The sequence below is a fragment of the Onychomys torridus genome, chromosome 10, assembly GCF_903995425.1.
Source record: "Onychomys torridus chromosome 10, mOncTor1.1, whole genome shotgun sequence".
Lineage (NCBI taxonomy): Eukaryota > Metazoa > Chordata > Mammalia > Rodentia > Cricetidae > Onychomys > Onychomys torridus.
The window spans coordinates 47,269,360-47,291,809 of NC_050452.1; the positions used below are offsets into that span (position 1 = coordinate 47,269,360).

General features: G+C 37.8%; 1 protein-coding gene across 1 annotated transcript in view; it reads right to left on the reverse strand.

Annotated features, from left to right (window-relative positions):
* The window catches only part of Dthd1 (death domain containing 1), a 66,340-nt gene extending 51,259 nt beyond the window's left edge, over positions 1-15,081 (reverse strand). The window contains exons 1-5 of the mRNA XM_036200221.1: positions 14,749-15,081; positions 12,597-13,206; positions 7,622-7,952; positions 5,008-5,187; positions 3,687-3,937 (exon numbers count right to left, since the gene is read on the reverse strand). Coding sequence (XP_036056114.1) covers positions 3,687-3,937; positions 5,008-5,187; positions 7,622-7,952; positions 12,597-13,206; positions 14,749-15,019 — 1,643 coding nt within the window. The 5' untranslated portion in view covers positions 15,020-15,081. The remainder of the gene's footprint in view (positions 1-3,686; positions 3,938-5,007; positions 5,188-7,621; positions 7,953-12,596; positions 13,207-14,748) is intronic.
* Between the last annotated feature and the right edge of the window lie 7,369 nt (positions 15,082-22,450).

The following is a 22,450-nucleotide window of genomic DNA, read 5'->3' on the forward strand; positions in this document are numbered from 1 at the left end:
GATAGAAGAAAAAGTAGGAAGTAGTCTTGAATGCATTGGCACAGGAGACCACTTCCTAAATATAACAGCAGTAGCACAGACACTGAGAGAAACAATCAATCAATGGGACCTCTTGAAACTGAGAAGCTTTTGTAGAGAAAAGGACAAGGTCAACAAGACAAAGAGACAGCCTACAGAATGGGAAAAGATCTTCACCAACCCCACATCTGACAGAGGGCTGATATCCAGAATATATAAAGAACTCAAGAAATTAAACATCAAAATGCTCAACAGTCCAATTAAGAAATGGGCTATAGAGCTAAACAGAGAATTCTCAACAGAGGAAGCTCAAATGGCTGAAAGACATTTAAGGAATTGCTCAACATCCCTAATCATCAAGGAAATGCAAATCAAAATGATACTCAGATACCACTTTACACCTGTCAGAATGGCTAAGATCAAAAACATAGAAGACAGCTTATGATGGGGAGGATGTGGAACAAGGGGAACTCTCCTCCACTTTGGTGGGAATGCAAGCTTGTACAACCACTTTGGAAATCAATATGGTGCTTTCTTAGAAAATTGGGAATCAATTTCCCCCAAGACCTAGTTATACCACTCTTGGGCATATTCCCAAGGAATGCTCAATCATACCACAAGGGCACATACTCAGCTATATTCATAGCAACAATATTTGGAATAGCCAGGACCTGGAAACAACCTAGATGCCCTTCAACTGAAGAATGGATAAATAAAATGTGGTGCCTATACAAAATAGAGTACTACTCAGTAGAGAAAAACAATGACATTATGAGGTTTGCAGGCAAATGGATGGATCTAGAAAAAATCGTCCTGAGTGAGGTAACCCAGACTCAGAAGGACAAACATGGTATGTACTCACTCATAGGAGGATACTAGATGTAAAACAAAGATGACTAGACTGCTACTCACAACTCCAGGGAGGCTACCTAGAAAACAGGACCCTAAGAAAGACACAGGGATCGCCCAATGACAGAGAAATGGATGAGATCTACAGGAACAACCTGGACATGAGTGGGGGTAATGAAGACCAAGGTTCGAGGGAAAGGGAGCTTAGGGGAGCAGGAGATCCCAGCTGGATCAAGAACAGAAAGGGAGAACAAGGACATCTCCTATTGAGTCTGCTTGGACAGAAAAGGTGAGCTCTAGAAACTAGGTTAATTTCCCTAGACAATCTGCCAGGGAGACAGGATGATAGACACACAGCCCAGGGTCGCTGTCTCAGGCCTGGCAGTCACCTATTACTTTGCTTTTCTCACCTTTCCTTAGTTCCTCCAGTGCCACATAAAAGACATACCCAGGGAATGCTCAATCATACCACAAGGTATGATATCCCATGATAAAAAGGTCTGCTTCTGGTCACTTCAAAATGTGTTTCCATGAGTGGAAAGATATTCTGCTAGGGAGTGTTCAAGAGGGGTTTCCTCTTGATTTTCCAAAGCAGGATTTTCAACCCTCCAGGAACTTAATACTCTTGAATGCAATAGTACATGGTATGTTTGAAAACTTTACAAAGCAATAGCTTCAGGTTTAACAAAAGGGAAACATTTTATTTGCTCCATAGCTCTCTGAACCCATGTCTCACTGAAACTGTGACATTATTATGGTAGGTTGTCCCTTCCCCTAAGGACGGTACAGCATGTGTGAAATTACTATCTATAACATTACCGTTTCTTTCTCGAATTGATTCTTCAAAAGATTATATACTTAATACATATAACACAGAGGGATAAGTAACGATGGGACATATGAGGCTCTTTCCCCAATGAAGCAAAAACAGAGGATAATAAATTTAATTTTTATCCATAATATTTTGACTTGCATAAAGCAGGGGACTCTGGAAAGAATTCCCCAAACTTTTTGACAAGAAAAAAGATGTGTAAGGTCACAGTTACAACAGGAGGAACAGTCAGACGGGAATGAGGGATTTCCATGTGCATAAATGCTCTTCCAATAACCAAGAAACAGAAGCCAGCAGCAGTAAACAATAATCAAGTGAGCAGAATATGAAGCTGTTCATCCTTGGGATCACAGGCACACTGGAGAGATGAACATGAAAGCATATTGAAACTGTTGAAAGTAGTTTTGAAGTCAGAGTTGGATCTCAACAGAGACAGAAATACACTCCATCTGAGGCAACTGGCTCCATTTCATGCCAGCAGAAATCCTATAGTGCACACCCAGGCATTAAAGCTTCCAAATGAAGAAACAGCCACTAGTCACAGTTAGCAGAAGAAACAGAATTCCACAGATAGGAATTCTCAAGACTAAGGTCTAAGCAGCAAGAGAATACCAAGAACTTAGGAAATTTTAGTAAGTGACAAACACAAATAAGAGAATTTAGAAGAAAACATTAAAAACAGTAATTCAAATGTCACCTTAAAATATATTTTAAAGGTCAGAATATTTTTTTAACATTGGGGTGTTTTGAACGGGAATGTGAAAAATTATATGGCACATTGCCATAGATATATGATTATGGAAACATGTAACAGAAGTAAAGAAGTGAGAAAGTGTGCTAGAAACTGGCTCAGCTGGTGAAGTTGAGTAGCGAAATTACAAACAACTGATCATGTCTATTTCTGTGTTCCGTATCATGTATCTTACAGTAAAGAATGTTTAATCTTCCTCCAGCCACAAATCAACAGAGTGCTGCCCCAAGTTTCTTAAGCTCCAAGTGTAAGAGGAACACGAGAACAGCCATTAACTCAGACAAATGGCGGAGCCTCAATAGAGAGGAAATGTGCGAGTTCAGTTCATGACCGCATCCCTCACTAGTTAGCACACTTGCAGAGGTTCTAATTGTCACTACGCTTCAGTCTTCACAGTGATGAAGTGATCATGCAGGCCACAACACCCAAGTCTGCCACAGAGTGACCTCTCAGGTAATAGTAGCTCTTACTCAGCTCTTCTTTTCCAAACCCAGTCCTTTCATGTGTAGCAAATGGGAATATCCTCTTCTGTCTCCTCTATTAGGAAAGACAATTAATCTTAAGTTAAAAGATGGGAATTAAGGTCAGGTTTAATGTCCTGCAATATGTGCTATTTGCTTGCCTTCCACTTTTTGTTTATTTTGGCTGGTGAGTTAATATGTATATTCGACTTCATTCATGAAGATGTTGTTTGATTATATGACTTGGGAGAAGGAATTCACTTGTAGGTAAGTGTAAATTCAGATTAAGTTAATTAATTAATTAACTCTGAGACAGGATTTCTCTGTGTAGCATCGGCTGTCCTGGAACTCACTCCGTAGACCAGACACCGGCTTCACACTCATAGAGATCTGCCTGCCTCTGATACACAAGTGCCTAATGCATGCATCACCACCACCTGGGAAATTTTATTTTATTTTGAAAGATCAAATTTACCTTATTCATACATTGAATGAAGGAATTATAAGTCCTATGTTGCGTTCTCATAATTAACCATCTCATAAATTCTTGAAAGATTTAATCTCATATCTATATTATTAAAAAGCACCATTTTTCACATAGTACAGCTTTAAGTCCATTAGAACTAAAACTCTTTCCTATTGTGGGTCAACCGTGAGAACATACTTCATACTATTTTACTCAGATATTTAAATACAAGTCAACTGATTACAAGTAATCACGGAAGGTTCTTTGTCCCCCATTGAATTAGTTAGCAGTAGTAGGTCTCTGACTCACCTGTTGAAGTACACGGGTGTTGGCAGGCTCCTGTGCACTATGGCACTCTCTGGTCTCCTGTGATCTTTCTCAGACTCAAGATTCTTTTTTTCGGGGAGAGGAAAACAAGGAAGGAATACCGTGACTGGCTTTTGAAAAGAATGAGTTGATGGGTGCTGGATGTGGATAAGAGGACTTGTCGACTGTACTGAATAGGAGGAATCTTGTTGTGCTTTTAAATATGACACCAGAGAAGGGTCGACTGGCTGGATCTAAACAAAAAAGAAGGGAAAATATGTCCATGTCCATGTATACACACTCAAACACACACATGTACACATACATTCAGAGGATGCATGGCCCTAACACAATTTTCTGAAAACATTAGGGAATGTATTTTTATGTGTTTCTCTGTACATTCTTGCTTGGAAATAAAATTCTTTATATAAAGGCACACAATTGAGTAAAATCTCTGAAAATGTGGTTTCCTATTCATATATGCATACACACATGAACACACATAAATGCATACACACTCACAAACACACACACACATTTATTTATGTTTATACATGTTGTGTGTGTGTTTTAGAAACATTCTAAACTGTAAACAACAACATGGCCAAGAAAACAGAAGTGACATTTTGTGTAACTCTATCACACTTTTAGGTCATGTGATCAGCACAAAATTGAGAAGAGAGCTAACACAACTCAAAGTCATAGAAAATATTTTCAAATAAAATACCAAAGCTAGGCATTCCTCCCAATCTTTCTCCTTGTCTTACTATTTGTGATAGGAACTGGGAAAAATAGGAAAGAGAGAATGGGAAGAACAAGGCTGAAATGATAAGGCATATCATTGGGGAATATAAATCTTCTGGGATGTATATTGATATGGCATTACATGTTACGAAAATAGTGTTTGTGTACATTAAATTATTGTTCCAAAAAAGGCTAATTTTCTTCAGTAAATAGAATCCAAAAATCATGGTAATAACCATTTGAATGGATCAGTAGCTTCTTCTCTTTTTCCATTAATTTATTTGGAAATCTGGATTTATATAAATACCCCCAAATTTGTCAGCAATTGTTTTGTAGACATTCAGCATATGTTTGCCAAAAATATAAACAAGTAATGCAGAAGACTGTTTAGGAAAGCAGAGGTGTGTTTCAGATGTGCTAAAAATATTTACTGTATCACTCAACTCACTATAGATGAGTCCCCATACAAGAGAAGGTAAGCTTCATGGTTATATGACAAATCTACAATCTCTACATCTTTAGGACCATGCTTGGCCCACTAAACACAGAATATAATTAATTTACCTTTTTTAATTTTTACCTTTAACTGGACAAGCACTGGTGAGCTGAAAACTCCTGCAGGATAACTGAAGGCTACCCGGGCATCTGCACTTGACTTTAGAGTGAGTCCTTTTTTTGTCACTGTGAAAGACTGTTTCTTTAAACATGACACTACTGAAAACATACCCAACTTGTAAACATTCACTGCAGCACAAGTCCCCTGTATGGAGTAAAAGACACTTTACTGAAGCAAGCAATTAGCATTATTTTAAAGAAATACATATATAACACATATTTTGTGGGCTGTCAAAACAAGCAAAAAATGTATACACTACCCATAATCCCCCATGGTGTGGAGGGATCACATTCACTGAGATGTGATCTTTTTTTGAGGGAAAGGATAAGGACATATTAATAGTTTCTTAAGCTTGGACTTCCCAATAGAGAAATGAGAAACGAATTATTTTGTAACTTAAATTAAATCTTCACACATGTATAATAGGTAGTCATAATATCTTCACAAGTTTTAGTTACTCTGAAATCCTAGCCAATTTTGGCTAGACTGATTTTTTTTTTTTGGATAGAATGAATTTTATATATAGAACGTGTCTAGAAGTTTCTATGCTATTTTACAGAATTCCAAGGAGTAAAATTTTTATTTCCTGGGCATTTTACTTTAACACTGCAGCAAGTGTACTGTCAGAAAAATTCTTCCTTCTGACAGATCACAACATCTTCAGATGCCATAATAAAGCCATTGTCTCTATTTCTTTCTGCAGTGGAAACATAACTGCAGAGTAATACACTGTTTCTTTCTTCTGTATTTATATTCAAATAAATAACCATGTATCCAAACACATACTCAATGGTTTTATCATGCAAAATGGAACTGAGTCCAGAAATGAAAGGAAAATGATCTACGTGTATAATCACCAATGCTTTAAACAAGGAGGCAGACCAAGAAATCATTTGCTCTGTTCATGCTTTCCCGAATACCAGCTAGACTCCACCCAGCATGAGTGGATAATAGCGCATGCACACACACAAACATTTCAGGGTTATTCACACTGGAAAATAATCTACCATTTGAAAGCTGACTAAGGGAAACATTTCACAATATCACAGTTGGGAAAATTCGGAGTACAATGATCCTGCTTCAGTGGCCAGAGGGAAGTAGTGAGAAGAAAAGGTCTCCTGGGAACAAGTGGTTGTTGCTGAGCACTGAGACCACATTTGGCAGATATCGGGGAAACTAAAAAGGCCTTTGATAATTAGAGCAGTTAAATGTCATAGGACCCACATAAAACTGAGGAAGGAATCCAGAACTCAAATGTTCTTGAGCTAAAATTAGAGACAACTCTCATTAGCCCACTCTGTAAAGAAAAGTATAGTTTTCTGGTAAACAATGATCCTCTTAATTTTTCTTGTATCTTGATTATTCATTTACAAAACATCTTTTTGAGCCCATCTGGGAAAGGCACTTGTACTGTGAGCAGTTTCTAAAGTACTTGTTATAAAGGACACACAGACTCGCCAAGATTGAGAGGCCTACTCTAGAGCAATGCTAATCAGACTCCCATATTCATAGGCAGCTAGTCTAAAATCTAACAGGTATTACTGGCATGAATAGGAGTAATGAGAACAGACTTAGCTTTATTATTCAACTATGCAGCCTTGATTGGATTTGTAAACAAACCAAAAGGACAGAATGTATTACAAAGATTTTAACATGTATTCTTTTCTATTCCCACCAAATAAGAAACATTTGCATAAAAAACATAAACACCTTAATTGTTTACAAATAAATTCAGTAGCCCACAGAAAACTCTTAACTTGAATCCTCATTAGTTCTCTAATACTAAATTCAGTAATTCTGGATTCTATCTCAGCAACATTTGAATTTGTGACATAGAGAGCTTTAATATTATTACAATAAAGTCTGTTTCACATTGTGAAAACTTATTAACAACTTGCTTGTATAAAGACTTTTCCCATCTTCTTAAATGGTTTGTTTATTTAGTTTTTGCCATCTTACCTGGCAGACATTTTTATATTACTTTTCAAATCAAAGACTTGAGTCACAGAGAGGTGTCTTGATCCATCTAAATTCACACTACAGCCAAATGTGGGAACCACATTTCTTCCTTTACTGCCCTCATCCCAATGACTAACAACACAATCCTCAATGTTTAGACTAAATTCCATTTATAAATTTAATCAATTCATCAGAGCATGCACATACACACTGTTTATATTTTATATACATTCTCCCAACCTATGAATAATAAAAACTAACACTATAGCATCTGAAGATTCTAATGCTTCTGTGTGGGCAGCAGTCCAACACAGTAGATACGTAATTATGAAGTTAGCATGAACCATGAAGTGAATTAAGCTATGATGCTGGTTGTTTTCTAGGAGGAAAAAAGTAACATTTGTTGAGCCCTAAACCCATTCTCTATTACTAACTTTGGTAAATAATTTCTACTGTTTGAACTTCATAGATGGTATTTAGAAAAAAAAATGAGTATTCTAACACAAACATGTCTACACTTACATAATGGAACAATTATTACTACATTACTACGCAATATTCTGAATTACAAGAAGGGAAGAGAAACAACAAACACAGTTGCAGCTCAGGCCTTACTGACCTTATCAGTTCCCCTCATTCCTTCCAATGAATTTGGAGTTAGGTAACTGGACTGAAAGTTTGTGTCAGTCATTTTCACCAGGATGTCTCTGTAATTGCCCTTGTAGCTTGCCTTGAAAGGAATTGCAATGCATATTGGGAATGGGATTTTCTTTCCCTTATCTGAGCATTCAACAGCGATGACATTGCTGACCAGCTCTTCATTAGCACTCACTATAAATGAGCTCATGCTGTTAATTATCTGGCAATCCAGCTGTTGCAGGACATGCGATGGTGCTGTGATGTAACAAGACACTTGAGGGTCAGTCCCAGCACTCAGCACATCATGATACCTGCCAAAAAAAAAAAAAAAAAAAAAAAAAAAAAAAAAGTGAGCTTCATTTTCCAGCCATTCTATCCATGTACTTTATAGACAAATGCAGAAGGTCACAAAATGTAAGGCACATTGCTTTGATGTGGACTTTAATGTTCCCAGTTATTAACCCTGTAATCAAAAAGATGCTAAACCTCTGTATACCACAATTTCCTGCAATATGGGTTGAAAGCAATATCTACTTCACATAAGCTATAAATATTTTTGACTAATTGTATTATCAAAGTGATTGATTTATTCCTCATTATTGTTCATCCTATAATAAAATTTAAAAATTAATGATGTTTTAAAGTAAATTAGTAGTTTACTTAACTGTGAGGAGAGAGATGCCTTTATGGTGAGGTCCTCTAGGATTGGAAGAATGAATTTTTTTTTCTGATTTAAAAGTAAAAAGTCAGAAAAAGAAAAGTCCCAGCATCCCTCCAATCTTATTGAAAGCAAAAGCACACATGCACACACAACGCCCCCCCACACACACACACACTAACACACATACACAAACACACTCATACACAGAAAGAGACAGGCAGAGATAAAGACAGACAGAGAGACAGAGAGAAAGAGAGAGACAGAGAGATAAGACTGAAACAGTGCATAGATATTCAGACTCTACATATGATTAGGGGTAGAGTGGATTCCTTTTCTTCCTCAAAAGTGGCTAGTTTGGGTGATTGCAGGACACTGAATAATCCAGACAAAGAAGAAAAGCTAATTGCTCCCTTTCAGGCCCTCACTCCTGACTCACCACCTGCCTTGAGAGACTTGAAAGTTCTGTCTGGAGGGAAAAAGGCCACCAAGTCCTTGACTTGGAGAAGAAGAAGAATGAGGAAGTTGCCCATCTTAAATGCTTAAGTATAAAGTATATTAATCTACCTAAAACCTCTTATTTATTTGCCTGTTTACCTGCAGGTAAGGGATCTGTATGATGCCTATTGCGTCAAGACGTGATGAATATGAAGAACAGAAATTGTTCAAGTACACTAAGTCAAATAGTGATATTTAAGTTTTTGTACACTAATCCTATTAAACACAAATAGATTATTTCTAATCCTCAGATTATCACTTGAAAAGTTTAACTATTTTATTTCTCCTCAACACCATCTTTGCACAGATTTTTAGAGCCTTATACATTTGAATTCAAATTTGAGACCAGGAATTTCCTATTTGTTTGCCCATAAATATCACAACCTCTCAGAATAGTCAATAGTTTAATGCTTCCTGTTGGTCAGGTTTTAGCACATAGTTTTACTTAATTTTTATAGCTTCTGTGTCAAGAGATATTATTATCTCTACTATTTTGCAGATAGGGAAACTGAGGCTGAGATTTTTAACTTGTTACAAATCTCATAGATGTTCAGTTTTAGAACTAAAAGTTTACTCTATGCTTCTTCATGTGGAAGTAAAAGCTCTCAATATTGTCATGCCTGTCTCAAATCTTCCCTAAGTAATGATTGCTCCATCCGTTACAGCTTGAAACTAATATCTAATCTATGATATTGTGAAGTTTAAATGAGATCTAATATTTAAACCTATTTAATAGTAATGGATCTGAATAAACTGCATGATCAATAATGGTTTGATCTCTATGTTAACACCATTCACTTGAGGTTCTCTTCTTGATATTTATTTCACAACAGAGAAATAATAGAAACAAAGGCAATGTTGAAGGTATATGACAGGATCTATGTATAACACAGCATCATTTTCTCAGTTATATATTAATAAAGTTTTAGCTGTTTCTCCTTTACTGTTAATAGAGTTTGAAGTTTACTGTTAAATATAATTTATAATTTCATAAAGAAATATAATTAAACATTTAACTCATAGAGGTCATTTATTTATGTATACAGTTCTGAACTTAAAAAAAAAAGATCTCCAGCACATTGATCTGCTTAACTTTTTTGTTCATAGAGATAATGATAATTCAGAAAAAGAAACATTATTCAGCTGAAGATGCAGTGAACTGGCTTCATTTAAGTCCAGGAATGCCCTCTTCTGTATCCTGGAAACCATCTCCACACACCCCACCTCTATAAGGTGTGGTCCCCAAATGACAAGTAAAGTGTACAGGAGATTTGTAAATAGATCCATTCTCTACAGTCTTAATCAACTATGACTAGTCTTGTTATTAAATAGATTACATTAGTTTAGTTTAGGGTTTTTTCCCTCTCTTTGTGTACACATTAGTACAGCTACCTCCAAAGAATGGGGCTTTTGGGAAACTGAAATTTGAGGAACCACAAAAGATCCCAAGCAAGGTTTTGTTGATTGCATACACTTTTATGTGGTGTGATGGCTTCCTAGCCTGGGGGACTGCACTGAAGAGTCATCTTGGTAAATATGCAAGCCAAGCACAATTGGTTCAATGCCACAGAGGAAGTCGCTCACCAGGGAACACCTAAAGGAGGTGTTAGAGGGAGTGGTGCAGGCAATGATTCACAAGCTGGTCTTTTGAGTCATTTCTAAATGGGAGGATGTGAAGTGTCAATGTTTTTCTCAAGTGAAATGGGAAACCACATATTGACATCTTTAGAGGTTGTTTGTCAGGGACAGTAATGCTTGCAAACCATGGAGGTCTTCATGCATTGAAAGATTCATCAACAGAATTCATTAAATTCTCTTTGCTGTGGATACATTATTTTCTGTTTTCATTTTTTTATAGAGTCCTATGATCAAGATAAGCAAAGTGCTTGCTGAAGAACATAGACTCGGTGATGTTTTCCTGGGAACGGTGTTGTGTTCCTGCCCACACAGTAGACCATCAGCAATGTTATGCCAAGAAGGATACAGGTGTAGAACAGCAGAGAGGAGTGGTAGGATAGTGAAAGTAGCTGGGCTGTGTGATGATATTTTATCTGTGCACCCCAATAAAGCTTATGTGGGGATCAGAGGACAAAGCCAGCCACTATATTAAACATAGAGGTCAGGCAGCGGTAACACATGCCTTTAATCCTAGCCTTCAAGAGGTAGAGATTCATCTGGATCTCTGTGAGTTCAAGGCTACACTGGGAACAGAGCCAGGCATGGTGGCACATGCCTTTAATCCCAGCACTAACCATGGAGGTTTGGAGGTATGTACAGACAGACAGGAAGTAAGATGGCAGGGCACAGAAAGGCATATATGCATCAGTATAAAGGAAGTAGTTCTCTCTGGAGGCTGAGGAGTTGGTAAGGTGAGGTTGGCTGTGGCTTGTCCTATCCTCTGATCTCTGTTTTCACCCCAATATTTGGCTCCTGTTTTTTTGTTTGTTTGTTTTGTTTTGTTTTGTTAATAAGACTGTTTAATGATTCATCTTATGGAGCATGACATCACATAACATACTAACATCTGGCTGAGTGTGAACACTGACAGAGGGACCCAACACTAGTTCCCTCTGTGATTGTCTCATTTGCTAATCACATGTGCCAAAGAAGAAGAGACTGAGAAACTGAGACCAAAAATGAACACACAAATAAAAAGAAGGGAAAAGAAAACATGAAGCAAGTTGCCCAGTTTCAAAATAACTTGCTAATAATAAGACAGAAAATAAAAATTAATTTTGTCCTGCTCCCCAAATATTTTTCCCCACTATATCACATTGCTAAGGAAGATGTTGTATTTATCTGGGAAAATATAGTTAGAAACTATCAATTTAGACAAATCAAGAATCAATGCTCCCTTTCAGTGGCGGGGAGATAGCTCATAAAATATATTAATCTTTCTCCCCTTCTTTATTCCATGGACTTTTAGAGAATCTGATTAAAAACAGCAAACAAACAAACAAACAAAAAACTTCTGACAATTTTCTGAGTTGAATAGATGTGACCATCATATTTACCTTTAAGAACCCTGGAAAGCCTATCCATAAATTCCTTGGAGCTCTGGAGGCAAGGTTTAAAGACTGATGACAATTATCTTAGAGATAACCATAATCATATTAGCAAATTGTCTTTTAATTTTTTAACCTTCTGAAATCATTTTTCTTATTAAAAACTGAATTTGTTATTTAGAAAAGTGTTCATGATCTGAACAGCTGCTCTGAATTACTTTCATAACTTATTATTTTTCCTTTAGAGCACTACTTAATAGTAGTGTTTCCTGAAACAATGAAGAACAGAGTGATACTAGCAATAGCAGCCACATAAATTTCTGTGGGTTGATTTTAACTTGAATCACTGGTTTACACTAAATGTTGGAGACATGACACAAAATTATAAAACATTGAGTGTTCCCTCATATCATATGTTGAGATTTTTATCCCATAGTGGATTGTTAGGAAACGGGGCCGTTGCAGGACCTAATTAGGTCATAGCACAGTCCTCATGGATGGGATTTGCATCATTAATAAAGGACCTTGAAGCTGGTCTGCCCCTTACACCATTTGAGAATGCAACAAGAAAGTACCATCTGTGAATCAGTAAGCTTTGAGTAGACACCGAATCTCCTGTGCCTTCCTTGTCTCTCCACCTCTAGAACTCTAAGAAATCTTTCACTCAAAAAAAAAAAACAAAAAACCAAGTTTGTGGTAGTTTGTCATAGCAGCAGGATTAAGGCATTTAAGAACTACAGAAACAAATGTAGAAGTAGGCATATATAAACATTTCTCACGGTGTCTTTACTCACTCCTTTTCCATTATGTTATTCTTTTGTTTTGGACTCTCTGAGTCATTATGAAGACTATTCACATCCTTACTGGAGACATCCCATGCTGTTGGGGATATGATAATCTCTTCTCCTCTGTTTTCTGAGGTCTCTCGAGTTTCCCTTGTTGTCTGAATTGCATCATGAATGTCTTCCTTGTTGCCATTTATGTTCTCAGCAGTCATGTGTTCTATTTGTTTTTCATCTTCATTTTCTGCATTATCTGGGAACACTGCGCTCTGTGATTCTTCTTGCCCTATTACATTTCCACTCAATGATGCATTGTTTTCTTTCCCCCCTAATTCAGAATTTATCTGGGTTTGATTTTCTTTTAACTGGACCTGGTTTGTGTAATGACGTTCCTCTACATTTGTAGGAGAAACAGTAGCTGTTTCCATGACATTTAGTTCCCTTCTTGGAGCAATGTCTGTTGCTTTGGTATCTTGAATGGCCGATATTGTCTGCTGTGGAGTACGGTCCTCATGCAGGCTGCATAAATTACACATCTCCTTTTCTTCTTTCCTTAGAAGCATAGCAGTGTTCCCCAAATGTTCATTCATTTTCATGAGGCACTCTATGAAAGCAATAATTTCTGCACATGTAGACACACAAAGAAGTAAAAACTAAGTCAAATTATGCTTCTACACAGATGAAGGAATTATCTGCACAATTTGCCAGCTTTTAACACTTATATAACTACAAGGAAAGAAAATTCTACTTTTAACATAGTAGCCAAGTAGTGAAACTGGGCCTTTTCCCCCCCATAAGTATGCTTTAAACCTTATAGAAAAATGTGAGAATCCTTCTCCTTAATAAGGATGGAGGCAAGAACTCCTCAATCATTTGGAATATTTGACAATTGTTCCTTTGCCTTGGGAGATACTATACTATATCAATTGTCCATTTCAAATATCAGACATATATTTATCTGAACACCCAGGACAGGTCAATAGCAGAAAGGCAACAGCTATGTGATTTATGATGACACAGATGCTGTATATTGGTCGGAAATTCAATCCTTCCCCTACTGAGCATGTGATCACTAAAATATGTCAAATTGTTCTTTCAAAGAATAACGTTGACCGTATCATTCTCTGACTGGACCCTGCAGTGGTTGATCAATGACAACCAAACTAAGACAAATTGCTTTACTCCAAGGCTAAGCAACATCAAACCCGAGTCAATCCAATTCTCACTCCATCCTAAGCTCCTATCTGTGCCTCTCACTTCTCAAGCTTCTCTCAGGCTGAACCGTTCTAGACTCTCAGCTCTGAGCTAGGAGTCCATATCCGAAGGTCACACATCTCACTGTCACCAAATCATCCTTTCACTAGTCTGGGCTTGCCTTTGCACTGCAGTTCTGACAACTTGGTCTTTGTCTGATGCCTGCGATCCCATGCTTATTTTGAACTCATCCTTCTAGGTAGCTTACTAAATGCCTTAGCTTGTTGTCTAGGACTGTGTTCAATCCTTCCAGAGACTGACTGGTGGTGAGCTCCTGCTGATGGTCCTGGGGTCACATGCTGTGGGAGAGATTCTCTGATATTCACTATTTGGTCTCTAGACAGAACTCCTTAGTGCTGTCTACTGTGGATACCTGAGTGAGGTCCATCTGCTCACCTTGACATGACACTATATGTCTGAGAGCTGGATTTCATAATGCCACCTAGATTCTGAAAGCATTGATGTTAAGACCACTGTCCTCAGATACTGCATTCTCCATGGTTACTATACTTTTTAGTGCACACACCTGGTCATATTCCCAAGAATTTACATCCTGCTCTCAGTCTTTGGGATCCAGTTTCTTCTAGCACATCTAGCCTTTCCCATGGTTTTGTAATTAGTAGGACTAGGCTCAAATGACTCTGGAGTTAGAACATGCTCTTCCAACATAGAAAAACGGCCTGTTCTGCTTTAATTAGTCCTGGACTTTCCTTCCTCTAAGGCTTTGGTCTTGCAAATAACAGCCCAAGCACCTGAATTTCCAGTTGCATGCCTCCAATTAGTTGCTTAGGCATCAGTTTAAATACTACATATTTGCTAGCAGAGCTGTAAATTCCCTTCCTTAAAATATTGACCAGATGAGTATTTCAAAAGAAAGTGTCAACCCAAGCAAACAAAACAGACTACTTGCCTTGTCTCCAGACACATTGATTATCCTTCTCAAGTAGTATATGCAGCTTCTGGCAGGTGGACTGAAGGGTCCCTACAGTGTGATCCAACAGTTGATGAAGGGCTTCACTGAGCCCTTGACCCAAAAAGATCACTGTGGCTAGCCAAGTGGCTCCCCCAGCCACCTCACAAAGACTATCACCCAGGAGAGCCTGCTTTAACAGTTGGTTTTGTCTCCAAATATGCTTCAGTATTTGTCCTAATTTACCGAAGCCCTTGTCTTCTGTATCCATTTTTAAGCTCCAAAAACAATATAATATATGTATCTCCTGTTAAAGGTTTAGCACATTCAAACTTAGCGATGGTTATTTCTTCTAAAATCTCATAGATGATCCAAGTCAGCCAAACATTCTTCTGCAACCTAAGAGTTTATTTAGCTTGTTGTTGACCAGTGAAAAGTTACTAGGTGACCAGAAGAGGGGCGTTCCTGAACCCTAGTGCTATTGTGTACGGAGGAGATTAATCACCGAGACAGAGTTAGCTCACATAATCATACCTCCATGTAAACTTTGCAAATTCAATATGCTATGGAAACCCCACATCTCCTTAACTTTTTCAGTAACAAAATATGTATCTCATGTAGAAGATGAACTTCATTAATTAAAGCAAACTCTTGAGTTTTTTTTCTTTTCTCTTTTATTACAATACTGCTACTAAAATTCCTGTGTATATCTTTATAAATACTTACTAATGAAATATATGGTTTGCTTTAAAATAATTTGGAAGTATATGAATAAAGTTTAGAAAAATAAGATTGGCCATAAAATTAGAATTTGTTGGAACTGGATGAAGTTACATATTTTTTTTTAACTTATATACATGTAAAATAAGAAGTAAAGATTTAAAGTTAAAACAAAGAGTTAGAGGAAGTCCAGGCATGGTGACTTATGGGTCTAATCATAGCACCTGGGAGTTAGGGGCAGGATGATTGCTTCAAGTGCAAGACCAGTCAGAGCTCCATAGTGAGACCTAGTCACCAACAACCACAGCAAGAGTTAAAAGAAAGAACATCCCTCTGCTGGAGCATAGCCTAATACCATTGTTTAGTAAGTATAATTACTACTTTCTTATAGGTAAGTGTACATCAAGATTGAGATAGGAACTTGGTCTCAGCTCTGCCCTTTGATAATTTCTCTCTAATTGTGCCAAGTGCTTCTTTACAAAAAGAAAGCGAACTTGAAGAGTGGCTTCCTCTGGGCTAACAAGGAGTATTTACTACCAGTGCAATTAAAACTCAGATGTAGCATGTTCTCACCATGCTACCTGTCCAGTGGGCACATTATACATGGGATCATTGCAACACAGAGCTTGACACAGGGGAGGCTAAGGTGTCCTGCAGAACAGCCTGCTTCCTCTCCTCCAATTCTCCTTTCCTAAGAAAAGAGAACACACAGCAAAGGGAGAAGGGATTGTAAGTTTAAAAACAACTCATGCTCCCTAGAGGACCTGGAAGAAAATAAAACCTCTCAAAAGCGGGGAATAGAATGCTTTCCGCTCTACAGCAACATTATTTCATCTTAAGCACTGAGGTTCTGAGGCCTTCACTTAGAATACACAAACCACTGAGGGAAGGAGTCTCAGGGGATGGAGAAGGAAGAGTGAAAACACACAGACCTGTAGCGTGCACAACCCTCCCTCCCTGGTTCCTAGACTCCAAAGGACATGGAGAAGAACACAGAAGAGCTGGGAGATCCAGAGTGTGTCTCCCTATATCCTACCTTTCAGGGAACTAGTAACTGCTGAGAGAGGGAGACACTGTCACCCAAGAGGATGAGCCGCTCATTGGCTATCCAACACCAAATGGTCAGCACTGCAGTTATATACATACAAGCGACACGAAATGGACTCAGGAAGTTGTGTTTATACATTTGTGTGCTTACATGTGCACGCAGGAATGACAAGAACCATTGGAGAAGAGGAGGCTGTCAATTTGGGGGGAAGAGAGGGAACATGTAGCAGGGGGAGGGGCTGGAGGAAGGAGAGTGGAGAAATGATGTAATCATATTTTCATTTAAAAAAATACAAATTAAGTCTTATTTTCCAGTGAAACTCATTTTTTAAAAATTTTAATCCATGTCATATAAAAGATTACATTAAAATGTTTTCACATTCTTTTCGGTTTCCAAGACATTCTTGTTGCATCTTAGCCTATTCTTTTGGCTAAGTGCTGAAATCTATATATAACTTCCCAGATCATATACAAATGGCTTTTATTCGAGACTAATTCTGAAAATTCCCCACTATGTACTGTAAGCTATGATTTCAGGCCTTTTAAGAGAGGCAGATGCATGAGTACATAATTGCATCTAGACTCTTGAGAGCTAGATCCAAAGCATGAAAACTTAACTGATGGAGGTATTCAAACTAGGAACCTAAAGAGGAGCAGGCAAGAAAACACAAAGAAGGCCCATTTCTGATGAGAAACCGTATCATCGAAGGTATGGATATGAGAAATTATCCCGTGGAATGGTAGTAGAAAGGTGTGGTTTTAGGGAAAGGCTCAGTCAGGACGGATGAGAAAAGTCGCATCCAGAATTTAGAAAGACTAGTGAAATCGGAATTTGGTTTTGTGGATAGAAGTGAGAGGTTATATGTTTTAAACCAAATAACAAAAATGATGAGATCTGTGCTACATGTCACATATGGCACTGATGTCATAGATTTAATTCTTGAGAGGCTTGAGGGTCTACATTAAGGGCAAGCAACAAAAGTGGACATCTTGAAAGCAGATTGAATTTGGAGTAGAGTATATATAATTTACCAAACGATCAGACGGACTGAAAGCATTGGGCATATGCCCATTTATTTATTGGTCACTGATAAAAGAACTGTTATAGGCAATGGAATATAACTAAGCCTCTTAGTTCACTTAGGTCACTTCCTAGTTGGTAAATGTATTAAGAAATATATGAGGGACTTTAGGTTTGTTGGAATGGAATTTGATTGATGTTAGATTTGTAGCTTTCAAGTTAGCTCAGGAAAATCATTGAGATTGTATTAAATGTAGCAGACAGGTTAGAAGAGTATTACCAAATATTTGAGCATTTTCTGTAAATAGGTGGAGAATGAGTCCCTTGTAGTAGAAGACAATGAAGAACTTATACCATGCACATTTTAAATATTGAGTGAAACATTACTAAATGCAAGATCACTAGATCCATTGATGTTTATTTCCTTATAGTTGTGTGGGAAACCCTCTATGTTAGGATAAGAAGGAACACCTGAAACCTTCCTCCTTCAATCCGACACGGCTCTTTTCAAGTCTGCACTTGTTTTCTCTCTAGCTTCTAAAGAATAGGCACTGTTTGCAAAAGAAAACCTACCACAGGCCACGCTGCATGCACTTGTTTAAACAGGCGTCTGCATGTTTCTGCATTTTGTTTTCAATTAATTGATGTCATTGACCACAATAAAAACTTGACATTTACAGTAGAGACACTCAAATAAATCAACTGCAGAAGTTCATCTGATGATTTTCACACTACCTTAAAACCATCATTGTTGAGGCTCATTAAGACTGCTTTCGATTTCCTACTAAGCAGCCTGTACTTCACTAACAAGAAACAAATTAACGCATGATCTTGAATTCATATAAAATATTATATGGTTAAAAAGATGACAGTCCTTAAAAGTATCCAGTCAAATATTAAAACAGGGAAGTAGGGCAGTTACTAGTATTTTCTCTAAAGATATAAAACTACAGTAGTTGGATAAATTACTGATTCAAAACAAGGGATAAAAACAATAGTGTTTAATGTTTTGGTGTAGTATTTTAATAAAAGTCCTGATGGTTAGTGGTTCATGGTTCAGATGTCAGCACAAGAGCTTTAAATATAAACTAAATGTAAATATTGTCAACGTGCTTATCAGTTTTAAAATGTTTCAAAAGAACACATGAGGGATTGGGGATTTAGCTCAGTGGAAGAGCACTTGCTTAGCAAAGGCAAGGCCCTGGGTTCAATCCTCAGCTGGGTGGTGGTGGCGCACGCCTGTAATCCCAGCACTTGGGAGGCAGAGGCAGGCGGATCTCTGTGAGTTCAAGGCTAGCCTGGTCTACAGAGCTAGTCCAGGACAGGCTCCAAAGCTACAAAGAAACCCTGTCTAGAAAAACCAAAAAAGAAAAACAAAAACAAAAACAAAAACAAACATAAAAGATCACCTGATGGAGGAGGGAGAGACCTAATGGAGGGTGGCAAGAGAGGGGCTTGAATAAGAAGGAAGTATAATGACCTGTGTGTATAAAGATATGAAGATGCCATGATGAATCCCATTATTGTGAATGCTCAAATAAATAAATAAAATAGTAAATCAATCAATCAATCAAATAGTAATAATCAAAGCCAACACATCTGTTTGTAGAGATGGATTTGATGCTCCTCCTTTTTGTTTTTACTCTGCTTCTTCCTCAAATCCCCAGAAAAAGAAAAAAATAATAATATATTCCACTAGGAAAAAGAAAACAAATTATGATTGGAGAAAGAGGTCAACAAAGTCCAAAACGGTTCAAAGTAGTCAACTGTGTGACGCAAGAAGAGAACTGAAACTCAAGAATATAAATGGTGAAAGGGGACGGGGCTAGCGTGCACCAGAGATGCTCACAAAGTCCCAGCACTTAGAAAAGCCTGGTGCTCCTGGACGTGAGAAGGAACTTCACATAGTGAATAGTTTTTGTTGTGACTGGATTGGAAGCAGGTAGGTGTCTATGGCCCACCATCAGTTTCACGGTGAGGTCACTGCCTTTTCCCTACTCACCAAAGCTTGAGAGTCTTCCCAGAAAAGACATCAGCAGAGAACCTGAAGGCCTTATTTCAGCTTCTCACCTATGAGAGTGTGGATGGACAATTATAACCTCCGAAACAGAATGCAGAGTCCTTGCCGTAGCACTGTAAAAGATAAACATCCGGGATTGAATCATTCAGTGCCCCTCCCCCACTCCCAGCCCTTCAGAACCTGCTCAGACCTCACAGGATTGTCCAACCAACAATGAGGCTCTTAGTCTTAAGCCCTACCTATGAATGTCAAGCTTGCAAACAGTGCATTTAATACCTCGAGTTTAAAATATAGGGATATAGCCAACGAGGTCCAGCATCTACAAAAGCCTCTAGTAGAAAGCTAGGGGCTGAACTGTCATATATATATATATGAAAGTCATATAAGGCATTTGAAGAAATCCAGCCAACACAAGGAAGAGAAGAAAATACCAACCACAAAGGTACTTAAATTTACCACACTCTGGGATAAAACAAGAAAATGTACCTCTCCTCCCATCAAACCAGAAAAGATTTTCTTTACAAAAATGAAAACTTTGCCTCTAGAGAAGGAACTCAGAAATTAAAATATATTAACAGAAAAATTTCAAACTAGTACATGGTCAGGAAAAAAAAAGCAGTCAAAAAGACCTTAGAAAGATCAAAGAAAAACGCAGAGATTCACAGTCAAGGGTAGGGGGAAGGGAGTTTAGTGTTATTAAAGATTTAATGAAGTAGTCCAATTAATATGAATCTAGAAAGAGAAAGAGGAACAAATGTAAATGTGTATTTACACAGCCAAAACAATAAAAAGATCGACCATTGCTTCAAATAAATATTAAGTCTATTACTAAGAAGGGCCCAAGAAGTGTATATCTGATGACTAGGTACAGGGGGGTATATGTGAGTGTATATTTGATGACTATGTATGTACAGGGAGGTATATGTGAGTGTATATTTGATGACTATGTATGTACAGGGAGGTATATGTGAGAGTATATCTGATGACTATGTACAGGGAGGTATATGTAAGTGTATATCTGATGACTCTATACAGGGAGGTATATGTGAGTGTATATCTGATGACTATGTATGTACAGGGAGGTATATGTGAGAGTATATCTGATGACTATGTACAGGGAGGTATATGTGAGAGTATATCTGATGACTATGTACAGGGAGGTATATGTGAGTGTATATCTGATGACTCTATTCAGGGAGGCACATGTGAGAACAAAAGGGTTTATTAGTCAAAGAAGAAGCTGTTTACTTTATAACTAAATACAATAAAATGCGAAAATTAATATTTAAGAATCTAGATTCTTAAATGGGAAAATAGCACAGCAGTGAATGTGCTTGTCATGTGCTGGTCATGAGAACCAGAGTTAGGACCCACAGAGCTCACATAAATATGAAATGGGTGTGCCAGCATGCCTATGAATTCAGAATTTGGAAAATAAAGATGGAGATTTCTGAAACAATCAGACTCCCGAATCATCCAGCCCTGGGTTTATTGAATAAATCCTACCTCAATGAATGAGGTGCAGAGCAATCAAGGAAGGCACATGGGGTCAGTCTTGGGCAGGCACACACACACACACACACACACACACACACACACACACACACACACATTTGCGCTGTGATTAAGCATGCTTTAAAAAGGACTCTTTAATGTGATGGCCTCTGGAAAGAAGTCCACAAAGAGAAAAGCAACCTCTGACTTCTTGAAACTGCCTCTACTATTGCCCTGGTATTTGCTAGAGGTTGCTCTGGCCTTCACAGCTAGAAGTTTGCATTCTCACGTTGGAAAATATAAAGTTTTATAGAACCTCAATATCACGTAGGAACAAGAGAAAATAAAGATCCCCCTACAATCACATGTAAACACAGATGGTATGTGAGCCTTGTCTAATCCATGAAATACCACTTGTGTCCTTCTCCCAGTCTCTGTACTAGCTGCTTACATGCCACTGCATCTTTAGTCTCATTATCGTCTGCCCTTCTTACAGAGATTTAGTGAGGGCTTGGCATGCAGCTCAGGGGTCAAGCTTTGGTAGCACTTCTCCAAAGGCCTTAACTTCCATTCTCAGGACGAAAAAAAAAAGTGTGGAGATATTGATACACCCAGTAAAAACCAGTGTTATCCCCCATTTTACATATTATTCCAATTCAAAAATGGAACACAATCTCCAAAACACCCAATCAAAGTACAAATCAGATCATCAGATGAGATGCCTCCCAGCTCTCCTTGGCAAGTTTTCCCTCACTGAAACAAAGAATTGGTTAGTACTACTTGACCAATTTCAGGAGTTCATGGTAGTCTTTGGCAGGAAGACACTGATAAATGTTTGGGATTTGGGGGTGGAAGGAGTACAAGGTGGAGTGATCTATTGGTTTTCTTTGGAATCATTATACTATATGGCTCTTAAAACAATGTGGCTACATTCCCTAGGCATAAGGCATACTTTATAGAAGGGCTTGATTCAAGTGTTATCTTCCCTACAGATCTCTTGGCAAAGTATTAAAGCTCGCATAATAAATCACATCTGTGGGATTACTTCAAAGTAGTCAATGGAGACTCTGTTGACTTTATAAAGAAGAAAAAGTATCATTTGGAAATGCTTAGAATTCACTGTCAAATGTTTAATAGTGAGAAAAAAACCTAATTGGCTGGGCAAGATTTTCAGAGGTGGAATGATCTCCAACTGGATCTGACCTGGAGTAAAGTGCTTTATCCGAACAGAGTTCCAAACACAGCCAAAATCAACAATTGTTGGGTGATTCAGACAAAGATGAAATGTCATAAACATCCCACATACTCTTTTTAAAATATTACCATGCCTTTACCATCTTAAAGACAAAACAAACAAAAATCTCTTTTAATGTCATAAATATTATCAAGTATTTTGAATT